We start from the raw sequence: 12,241 nt of genomic DNA, 5'->3' as shown, positions 1-12,241 counted from the left end.
TTCACAAGTAAAAGTCCAGTTACTTAGATGGATTATATTCACTCTGATGTCTTTTGCCAATGGAGTCAAATTCAGAAGCAAATGGATGCATTTTTTTCAAATTCTGATGACATACATATCATTTGTATGGAATGCAGTGGAAGCCAGAGAATGCCCAAAATTTGGTTAAAGGATGATGAGTATCTTTAACAGAACAAAATTAATTGTTTTTCAATACTAGTATATTCATTAGAGATGAGTTCCTTTTATTTCCGAACTCACCAGCACAGCATAAAACATGTATGCAGACTAAAAATAGGAACACAAGAAATGAGAATGTCTTCAAAATTGGAAGGAATCTGATTGCTTCACTCCTTATACACACACAATATACCCCCATGTGACAGTCACATTACGCATTTTATGTCAAAGTTGCCTACTCATGTAACCTAGCCCAACCAATGAAAAATTACTGAATTCTTCTAAAAAGTCAATACCCCATCATCCAATGAGATATTAAACCATAGGTGTCATTAAGTCTTATTATTAAGATTATTATTAATAACTCAATATTATGCTGTTAAGAAACTTAGGTCATGAAGGCAAAACTTACGAAAGATATTCTGTACAATTTAAAGCTATGAATAAAAATTATAAAATTAAGTAAAATCATTTACCAATTGTTGCAAAAAATATAGATATATGTGTATAACAGCATCCCTGAACTCAATTTTTTCTGTCCACCAATGCATCATATTCAGGATGAGATGCTCACCTGGAGCCAAAAGTTCTAGTTCTTTAGGGATAATGATTTGGGGAAGAAGTGACCCTTTTTAAAATCAGCTTGGAAATGTGGTCTGTGTTTCTAGGTATGTATGGGTGTGTCAACCTGATGAATTCCCATTGCATTATGGTTGCCTCATACAACACTTTGTTAGTAGCGTATCTCATGAATTCCCATTGCATTATGGTTGCCTCATACAACACTTTGTTAGTAGCGTACCTCATGAATTCCCACTGCATTATGGTTGTCTCATACAACACTTTGTTAGTAGCATACCTCAAGCATCAGGGAGCTACACATTACTACTCCTTGTGTAGAAGTCTAGAAGCTCCTCCATTGGGCAGACTCGGTGGAGATTACTCAGGTCTGTAAGAGGAATATGTTTGTGTGGACAGTTTGTCCAGAAGGAGCCATGTGGTCCTCATAATGTTTTCTACACCAGTTGGTAGCAGAGTCTCTTTTCCATGTCTGTGTGTGTGTGTGTGTGAGAGAGAGAGAGAGGGAGAGAGAGAAGACCCATGGTGAATTTGTTTGCTATAAGACAGAACATCAAGCTGCCTTTTTATGTCTCTTCAGTACCAGATTGGAGACCTGGGTGGCGGAAGCTTTTAGTCTAAAGTGGGATTGTCTGTTCACACACATCTCACCTTTGAAAATGATTCTTACACCAAGTCTGGATCTCCGTTGTTCAGTTGATATTGGTAGCCACAACCTACCCCCACCCCCATGCCCCAAATGGTCTTGGTTCAACAACTTACTGTACCTGTTGGTAGGTGAGCTCTCTGAGGAAATCCCCCAGCACAGTACAGAGGTCTCTCTTTCACCGCAGCCCCCAAATTCTCCACCTTCATACTTGGCACATTTGAAGTGATCAGTCTGCCAGGACCAGTTTTCAAGCAAGGTTGCCAACTGCATTTTCAGGGCTATGAAGCATTCTTCTTCCAGGGTTTATGAAGCAGAGTGGAGAATCTTTTTCAACTGGTGCAGTAGGAAACATGTTCATCCTAGCTGTCCTTTGAGGAGCACAGTTGCATATTTTTTGTAGCTTTCATGTTTCATGTCCACTATTAAAGGCTATCGGGCATCAAGTTCTCTTGGGGTTCTGCCATTGGATTGGACGCATATCTCTCTGATCTTATTGGTTATTTTGATCTTAAATGACAGGTATCTCATGTACCAATGTTTAGTGAGGATCTTTTTGTGTTCTTTGGGTGATGACAAAATCTCCTTATGAACCCTTTAGGTGAGCTACCTTTGAGAACCTTACCCATAGTTCTCATAGGTTTTATTTGATTGGCTTCTAAAGGAAGATGAAAGGTTCTGAAGCATCTCTATTAAGGGTGTCTCTGATATTTTTGGGGCGACTATTTTCAGGTGGATATTCTAACTTTGAAGATAGCTTTCAAGTCCCTCACTGAGATGAACCTTTCTTTCATGAGAACAAACCCATGAAATTAGGGGCTATTTGAACCACTCCTTTTTGGATGATGGCAGTCTTATACTACTTTCTCATTTTTCATTTGATCTTTGGCACATCAGAGTAAAGGCATTGTTTCATTGGGCTCTATAGTGACAGCACAACATGTGGCCCAACATTTCTACCAGCATACAGTAGTTAATACTTCTAATGTTAGGATAATAGTTCTCTGCACCAGATTTGTTGAGGCCACCAGCCTCCCTTCTAACTTTTAAACTCAGCGATGCAAAGGTACAAGGTAATGTGTTACTGCTATTAAAATGTATTTATTTTCGGTGGGGGGGGGGAAGAGGATTATTATCAATTAGGTACTTCTTACCTGCTTCTATTGCAAAGATTCCCTCTTCTCACTCTTTTCTGATGCCCCATAGTTCAGGTTCAGCTCCAAAGATGGTGATGTTACATATGTTGGCTATGTCACACAGGTAAAGGAGTTCATGTAATGTTGGTCCTTTCACACAATGGTCTTAGTAATGCTAAATCTACATCATTTTAATTTGTTCTATCATGTATAAATGTTATAATTGATGATGGTTTTATATATTTATGTTTTCAGGAACCTGAGAAGCCACCAAATGTGAGGAGGAGTGCAAATATTAAAAATCTCCCTGTGAGTATCAGTAATCAAGGTTAAAAAATAGCACTTAACTACTTGTATGTACGATTGATGACTGAAGAAGGACACATCACTTTTTCAGGATGATCATCCAGTTGAATGACTAGAATTTTAAGTAGGTTCAGTGTTATTTACTGTGTAGAATAAGTTAAAAAAGATGCTGGATTTGTAACTATGAGGGAATTTTTCTGACCTACCCAGTGAAGAGCCCATGCTTGTTGATACCCCCACGCCCACTGTAACAAAAGTTTGGCAAATATCTATTTTGATTATGTTTGGCTGATAAGCCCATTGACTACAATTTAACAAATTTGTTTGTCTGGCTCACTTGTTTTATGGGAGAAGTGCTGTAATAATTAATAGTTTGTGCCTACAATGCTTTGTTGAATATTATTTTGAAATACTTATTTTACTCATAGAATAATAATAATTTTAATTTATTTGGTGACATGGTTATAACTTAATATTCTCCCTTGATGCACTTAGGATAAAAAATTATTGTAGATACAAAATATAATAATAAATCATACTTTAATATGTTTAGGTTTGTTCCAGTAAAATTTACGTGGAACTTTTGGGAAGGCACTTTCTATCTTCCAATGTGGAGAAGTCTCCCATAGATGCAGTTTAGAATTTTGTTTTCAGTAATCAGAGTCTCTTATATATTTGTAAGAAAAAAAATGCATTCCGTGTATGTCTGTATGCAACAGCCCTAAGTATAAAAGCACATAGTGTATCTGCTATGCATTAGCAGAATAACTAAGACATGTGTTTCATACATTTCATGACAGTGTTAATATAATTTTGTGACATTAATGAATAGGGATGAGTATATTGCCAGGAAAAATGTATTGTAATATATAGCAATACAGCATGTTTATATTACATTATATATCAATACATATTGATCATTGACAGCATTTATGTTTCTAATGTTAATTTTGGTTATTTTGTCCTGTATTAATAGCAATTTCCTTGCATTTAATAAAGACAATATAATCATGTTGCATTTTATTTCACCAAAACACCCACTAAATATAATAATTACGTGAATGATTTTGTAAACAATAAACACGAGTGAAAACTTAAATCAGCCAGAAAGAAAAATTTGCAGAAGAGTGGCAGTATTATTTTTTTTATAAAAAAATTGTTTGGTCAATAAATAAAATGATTAAAAGGTTCATATACTGCAGTATAATCATGAAAGGAACAAAAATAAGTAAAAAGATACATGTAATCTTAAATTTTCACATCGACAAATGTCTGGCTTTGATTGGAAACATGAATTTATAATATAGAAAATTAGTAATATCAATGATTTCAACCTGAGATACAAACACCTGTCCATTAATGCAACTTTAGATGCCAGGGAAAGGCATGACTTTTTTGTCCTCTTTTACTTTTAAATACTTATCTGGGATAATTTTCTAGAACATGTCTAGATGGCACAACACATCGTGAATCAAGCACCAATGCATTGTTTAAGAATCCCTTTTTTCCATAATACTGTAGTGATGCAAGTCATAATTGATGAACTGGCAATGTCATAAGTGATGGCTGTGGCTGTTTGTGATGAAGATTTATATTTAGTCTTTGCAACTAGCATAATGCAACCAGAAATGTTAGGTGTGTCTTTATTGGAATCTTGTGCCAGGATTGTCTCATGTTGTTGCACGGTAATGGTGCATCATAAACGAGTTGAGAGGTTAATCTTTCCACCTACTTATTTGATTTCAGGTTTGCACATATTACAAACAGCGACTGATTTGTCAAGTGAATTGGTGCCAAACTCCAAATAGAACTGTCTGCTCTTGGGTTATATTTATGAACTCCTAAAAATTTAGAAGCTGCCATGTTGATAACAATGCTAAGCCTGATGGAAGGCAGTGGTCTGTAAGAAGTTAGTTCCGGACATTTTAGTGTAGATGAAGAAACAAAGCCGGTATACCTGTATTTCTATACTTGTATCTCAGTTTTTTCTTTCTTTAATTTGATATTATGTCCAAAAAATGATGTAGTCTGGGATATGATGGAAAAGGAAGGAGTACATGTGACTGTTGTACATGTATCCACATGGATTATATAACTTTGAGTACTAAAAACAAATTTGTGTATGTTTTGAAAGAGCTATTAAGTTCTTATATATCTGATAGTAGTAGAGTTTAAACATATTTTAATTAATTTGTTTTCATTTTGTTTTACTTTAGGTGAAGGTGGAGAAGGTTGTCATAGATGGACTTGCAAAAACAAAAGATGATTTGGTTGTCCAGGCTATTCAACCAGTTTTTGGTGCCAACAACTTTGAAGAAGTATGTATAGATAAGATGCATAGTGACTTATGTAATACCTTAGATCTCAAGATGCTGACAAATGTTCCTCATTCATGCTGCATTCTCCCAATCCAGCTCTAAGCTCACAAAATGACATTTTCTGCCTAGCTTCTAACTATTGATAATGATTGTCTGGCCACTGATATCCACTCAGATCACCCAGTTTGCACTGTAATCCCTCCAGATCACCCAGTTTGCACTGTAATCCCTCCAGATCACCCAGTTTGCACTGTAATCCCCCAGATCACCCAATTTACACTGTAATCCCTCCAGATCACACATTTTGCACTGTAATCTCCCACATATCCAGTTTGGATTGTAATCTTTCCAGATCACCCAGTTTGCACTGTACTGCCCCACAGTTCATGTAGTTTATATTGTAATCTTCCCTGATCACTCAGTTTGTACTGTAGTTCCTCCAAATCACCTATTTTGCAGTGTAATCCCCCACATATCATCCAGTATTGGGATGTAATCTTCCCAGATCACCTGGTTTGTTCTGTAATCCCTCCAGATCACCCTTTTTGTTGTGTAATCCCCACAGATCATCCAGTTTGTTTTGTAATCTTCTCTGATCACTCAGTATATACTGTAGTCCCTCCAAATTTCCCATTTTGCAGGGTAAACCCCCACATATCCAGTTTTGGTTTGTAATCTTCCCTGATCACCCAGTTTGTCCTATAACCCCTCCTGATCACCCATTTTGCAGTGTAGACTGCACAGATCATCCAGTTTGTATTATAGTCTACTCTGATCAACCATTTTGTACAATAATCCCCCAGATCACCCAGTTTGTACTGTAATCTACCCAGATCACCCAGTCTGTACCGTAATCCATTTGATCTCCCAGTTAGTAATGCAGTCCACCCAGATAACCCAGTTTGTACTGTAATCCACCATAATCACCCAGTTTGTACTTTACTCCACCCAAATCACCCAGTTTTGCACTGTAATCCATCCATATAACTTAGTTTGTACTGTAATTCCCTCTGATAATCCTGTTTTTAACGTAATCCATGCAGATCAGTCAGTATGTACAATTATTCCCCCAGGTCACTCATTTGTCACTTTAATCCACCCAGATCATACTGTAATCCACCCAGATCACCCAGTTTGTACCATACTCCCCCATACCATCTAGTACTGTGGTCCTCTCAGATACATCGCTGTTACTGTTCAGGAAATCAGTTTTGCAGACTAAAAATATTGATTGCACTCAGAAACATAGCAGTTTTGAAAATGAGGCCAGCTTTCAAGTATTGGTGACAGATTGTGAAAATGCATCATGTCCACAAGAATGTTCTGTTTTTTTTTTTAATGAGACCATTGCGTAGTTTTAGGTAAGTCTGGTAGCAGTGTCATGCAAATTGTCCAATAGTGAGAGTTGGAAAACAAGTACATGCACAAAACTTTGCATTGTTGACCCCCCCAAGTTAATATCTCTTGGCTGTTTACAGTTGCATGTGCTACTTGGTCAGTTTTGTTGATTCTTTTTCATCATGGTATGCATACATGAAGAGAATGTATTGTAAATCACATAAGCTTATTATAATGACACAATAATCATTTTATCTCAGTCTACCATTTTCAAGAGGAAATGCAGCTTTAAAGGCAAGATGGATTAGTCCACCCACATGATAACCTCATCTTTAGTTATGTTCAAGATGTTTAACATTTACACTGTTGCCATTTTTATGAATGGATGTCAAGTACACTTTTAATTAGGAACATCAACTAGGAAAAATAGAAACTTTGAGCATGAAAACATATGAGGCTTTCCAAGAATACAACTTTTCTGTTATTTTATTGATTTTTGTCAGTCACATATCAGTTTCATAGTGTATAAATATAGATTCAATGGCTGTTCACGATTTTTTTTAAAGAAATAAGGATGTAATGATAAAATTACCACCAACCCATAATAATTCTTGCTGAAATTCATTATGAAAGTAGTGTTTTAGAGGTACTTAATGTGCATTACAGATCTTATATGTAATAATGTGGTAGTTGGGGTTCATCACTTGAGATTGTGTTGGTTCCTACATTGGGACATTTTCCCCTGGATTCCATTTGTGGTCTAGGTGGCCACCATACCACTGGCCAATGAGGACTCCATTTTCATAGTAACAATGTTGGCATCTCTACCATAATTATAGTAGTTTGCAGTTACATATATTTCATGTTTTATTGAGTTGGGTTAATAATTAAGTCCATTTCTCAGACACTGTTTTTGCATAATAATTCAAGCTTGTCTTCACCTATTGTCTAAGCCCTTATATAATTTTGAATACAGATGTCAAAATTCAAGCTTATTCTTTGTGCTTTGATTTGTTACTTTGTTTTTTTTAATGTAGCTTTAACAAATTTTCAGTCATATCGCTACAATGTCTGCTGTGTTTCAGTTTAAAGTGATGTCTAGTACTGGGGCATCATGTCGCAGGCATGTAGCATGATGTCCCATCTAGTCACATTATCCTGACACCAGGCCGACCAGTTCTAAATCTAACCTCTTAGTGCTGAGTGTCTAGTGAGGCAGCTGTTAATACCATTTTTAGAAGTCTTTAGTATGACTCGGCCAGGGTTCAAACCCACAACCTTCCGCATCTGGGGCGGATACTCTAACCACTAGGCCACCGAGCGTTCAAGGTCATTCTAGCCTTCATATATTTCTGTACATCATTATAATTGCTACTTAAGATTACTAAATCATATGTGGAGACAAGCTGTGTTATCAGTGGTTAGTTTGATAATATTTAGATCTGGTACACAGGATTCAAAGACAAAGAAATATCTTTTTAACATGGACACCCTTTGTTTCTTTCCAGTTGATTTTTAAGAGCCTTGAAGTAAAGTCCACACTAGACAGACTGGGGATATTTAAAAGGGTACAAATGACAATAGACACCGCTGATGGTAAGCAGAAGCTGACAGAATCGATTTATAAGTCCACACATCAATGCATATAGGCCCCCCCCCACAAATGGATTGAAATTCTTAAACACAGGACATCTCTTTAGACCTTTGTGATTTATTTTGGTTGTGTAGACCTACATTAGTTGTCATTCACAAGTCCAATTGAAAGTAATGGAAGTTTTTATTATTGAATATTTGTGTTTGTCCATATTGGAAATATTTGTGTTTTCTTGTGTGTTGTAACTTTCATGTCTGAAGTACAGAATAGCTTAGGCTATACCACTGGTATTGCCAGTATCATCTGCATCTAGATTATCATGAAAATTAGTAGCAGCTTTTTGAATCATCTCAGGTGATAGTAGATCACACTGACCTATATTTCTAGCTATACTGGTCACAGACTATCAGAGTTTATGGAGTATCCATTTGGCCATTGTCTGTCCATTTGCTCAAGTTCGTAATTGCTACTTCTCCTGAAAAACTTAGATGATTGGCTTGGAACTTCACATACACATTCATTCCAAGGCCTGCTTGGTCATAACTGAAAATGACACCACTTGGACATCCAGTATGGCTGCCGCAATGACCCTTTTTGAAAATCATATTGTTATTGTCATCAGTGATTGTGCAGCAGACATATCAACATGGCGTTTTCACTAAAAGTCTTCATATGAAGTCTAGTTGGTCCTGAATGGCAAGCCCGAAATCCAGTATGGTTACCACAATGGTCAGCTAGAAAATTATATTGTTATTCATCCTGAGAGGATGGTCATATTGACTTGAAGTTTTCACCAAAAGACTTCTTATAATGACTAGCTATAATGAAATTGGTGCCAATCTGACAGTCAGTATGCCTGCCATGGCATCCATCTTGAAAATCTTGATATCACTATTCCTCTTGAGTGGATGGTCATGGTTTTTTTCCACCCAAAATCTTGATTCGATGTCTGGTTGGTCATAAATAAAAGTGGTGCTGATCAGTGGTGGCTGCCTTGACAATCTTATTATTACAATTACTATCAAATGGAAGGTCATTTCATCATGGTTTTCTTTTTTATTAGAACATGTCTTACTACATCCTGTTGGTCCAAAATGAAAACGATGCCAGTGCGACTACCGAATTTACCATATATATTGGGACACAATAAAATAAATATTATTTTTCCTGTCTCAGAACTTATATTGAAACATTTTTTTCACTTTCATCATATGTCCCAAGACTTAAGAAACAAAAATTATTTTATTGCATTTGTGCTTGCCCCCCCCAACTGCACGTTTCAATATAATAGATAAATAAAACACTTAATTGATAATAAAAAGAAAGAAACTAACCTTGTGTTGTTATCATTTATTCCTTTTTTTCAACATGAGCATTAAAGAATAAAATATATCCACAAAATCCGTATAAGTAGCGTATGCTTCCATACTGTAGCATGTATCAATTATGTCCGATACCACACACCATGTTGTTCATTGACATGAACATTGAGAAACAGTTGTGCGTGGTAGTGCTCAAAGGTTTGAACATGTTATCTGACTGAAAACTAGAGCCAACAAAATCGGAAACAAGAGGGCAATAGTCAGCCGATATCTTGAAGATGCCATTCTTGCATGACACGGTGTTGGGTGCAAAATAATCAAGATTGAATTATATCCAGGTCTACTGTATGACAGTATCTCGCAAATAAAAATCATCATCTGAAAACGTATTCACTTGAGTGCAAGTGACAATCTTTTCACCAGCTTTGGTTACAAAAGTATCCATACTATTTACCCGCAGACATCAATGTTCCTTTGTATTAATTGTAACCATAGATGCCAAGCACATAGAAGCCCTGGTGGTGAATAAACATGACTGGCAGCAAGCAGTTAACTCCTCCTTTGAACTACCAACAAGACGCCAAAGACAAAAGTTTTTTTTTTATTACAAAGCAAGCCGATCTCAGAAGCTGACTTTGGTTACCTTTTTTTGTAAAGGATATCAATACAAGGTTATTTTATTGCAAAGCAAGTCGACATCGGAAGCTGACTATGGATTCTGTGAAGTGAGCCGATTTTTAAAAAAAAAAATTTAATATACAAAGATGACCGAGATATGGAAGCAAACTTGGGTTCCTTTTCATCTGTATTCACGGGAATTTTGAAAATAAATTGAAACAATGGATTTTTTTAAAGTGACACAATATAGTGCTTTGTGCATAGATGTCGATGACCCAGCATCACCCAGAATATTTGGAGAAAATAAAATTAGGTGATGAATTTGTGAAGGCCAGAAGAGAAGCAAATGATTTCGCAAACGAGAGGGAAATAATCAACTGATATATTGAAGACAACTGCCGTTTACGCATGACACAGTATTAGGTGCAAAATAGCAAAGATTGAACTATATCCAGGTCTACTGTATGACAGTATCTCGCAAATAAAAATCATTATTTGAAAACACATTCACTTGAGTGCAAGTGACAATCTTTTCTCCAGCGCGGATTACAAAAGTATCATTACTCTTTACCCGCAGACATCATTGCACCTTAGTATTAATTGTTACTACAGATGCCAAGCACCTAGAAGCCTTGGTGGTAAATAAACACAACTGGCAGCCAGCAGTAAACTTCTTCTTTGAACTGACCAACAGGACATCAAAGACAAAGCAAGCCGACCTCAGAAGCCATCTTTGGACTTATAAGCCAGAATTTTTTTAAAGGATGTCTATACAAAGGTTATTTTATTGCAAAGCAAGCTGAAATCAGAAGCCAGCTATGGATTCTTTTAAGTGTGCTGATTTTTTATTTTTTATTTTTGAATATACAGAGATGGCTGAGATATGGAAGCTAACTTCGGTTCCTATTCACTGGTATTCATGAATATTTTGAAAATAAAGTGAAACCAATGGAACAGTTTTTAAAGTTACACAATATAGTGCTTTGTGCACGGACATTGATAACCCAGCATCACCCAGAAGATTTGGAGAAAATAAAATCATGTGATAATTTGTGAAGGCCAGAAGAGAAACAGATCATTTCGCCGACAATATGATCATTAACATAGATGAAACTCTAGTGTACTTTGATCACATTCCTGGATGGACTGACGATAAGATGGGGGTCAAAAGTGTGAGAATTAGCAAGACTAGTGCAGATTGGAACAAATCTGACTTTTGTCCTTGCAGTTTCTGCTTCAGGTGATGTGTTGCCTGTAAAAAATTTTCACGGTATGAGAAAGCTAAAAAAATATTCATGTACCGAAAGAATAGATCGTACGTGTGCAGGTGAAGGGTTGTGTTGATGAGATGCTGCTGCAGTGGATTAAAGAGTTTTATCTCAAGTACACAGTTTTATATTTTTTAAAATAAAATTTCAGTTGGAGTGCAATTTCTGATATTAATTTTCGAATGATTTAAAAGGTGTCCCACAACTTATGACTTGAAAAAAATGATGTGTCCCAGAACATGCAGTGCACCAAAACAAATACTTTTAAAATTAATTTTTGGTGTCCCAACATATACAGTAAACACAGTACCTAAAATGTGAAATATCTTGTAACTTCTGCTTTCTCAACAGTAATGGCAATACTAGCATTAAAATGAAAACAACTTCCATGGAATATGTATTTTTGTCTATATTAAAATGATGTTGCTCTAACCTCTAAAATGGCTGTCTTGATGGTTACACTCAAAATATTTATATGTCTGTTTCTGTTGAGCTGATAGTCTTAAGGATGCTTTGATTGAAACACAATAGTAGCAATATGTAGCTGATGATGTTCATCTGACGTCCAACATAGCACCCTAGTGACCATCTTGAAAATCTTATCACTGCATGTCATGAATGGTGTCTTGGATACAGGGTTTTCATGCCAACACTTATTGCAATATTGAATTGGTTCTGAACAAAAAGGGTGAGCACCATCTTAATCAAAATTTTGTTAAGAAGTTTTAGAACCGAGTCAGGTTAAAGGTCTTTTATTGCATTTTTGTACTGCACTGAGCTTATGAACAGAGTGACATGTACATATAAGTCAAGTTTGGCCAGACTTTAGAATGAACAAATTAATAATCCTCACTGTAATTAATTTTAATGTCTTGACTCATTTTTTGTGTGTGTTTGTGTACAATTTGGATTTTTAACATAGCTTTACAATTTTCA

General features: G+C 36.0%; 1 protein-coding gene across 1 annotated transcript in view; it reads left to right on the top strand.

Moving 5' to 3' along the window:
• The window catches only part of LOC149785277 (sorting and assembly machinery component 50 homolog), a 38,823-nt gene that overhangs the window by 1,957 nt on the left and 24,625 nt on the right, over positions 1-12,241 (top strand). The window contains exons 2-4 of the mRNA XM_089979146.1: positions 2,797-2,850; positions 5,064-5,165; positions 8,012-8,099. Of these exons, the coding sequence (XP_089835272.1) occupies positions 2,797-2,850; positions 5,064-5,165; positions 8,012-8,099 (244 nt within the window). The remainder of the gene's footprint in view (positions 1-2,796; positions 2,851-5,063; positions 5,166-8,011; positions 8,100-12,241) is intronic.

The sequence above is a fragment of the Sinohyriopsis cumingii genome, chromosome 13 (genome assembly GCF_028554795.1).
Source record: "Sinohyriopsis cumingii isolate HCF-2022 chromosome 13, ASM2855479v2, whole genome shotgun sequence".
Classification (NCBI taxonomy): domain Eukaryota; kingdom Metazoa; phylum Mollusca; class Bivalvia; order Unionida; family Unionidae; genus Sinohyriopsis; species Sinohyriopsis cumingii.
This window is presented reverse-complemented; position numbering and strand designations above follow the sequence as displayed.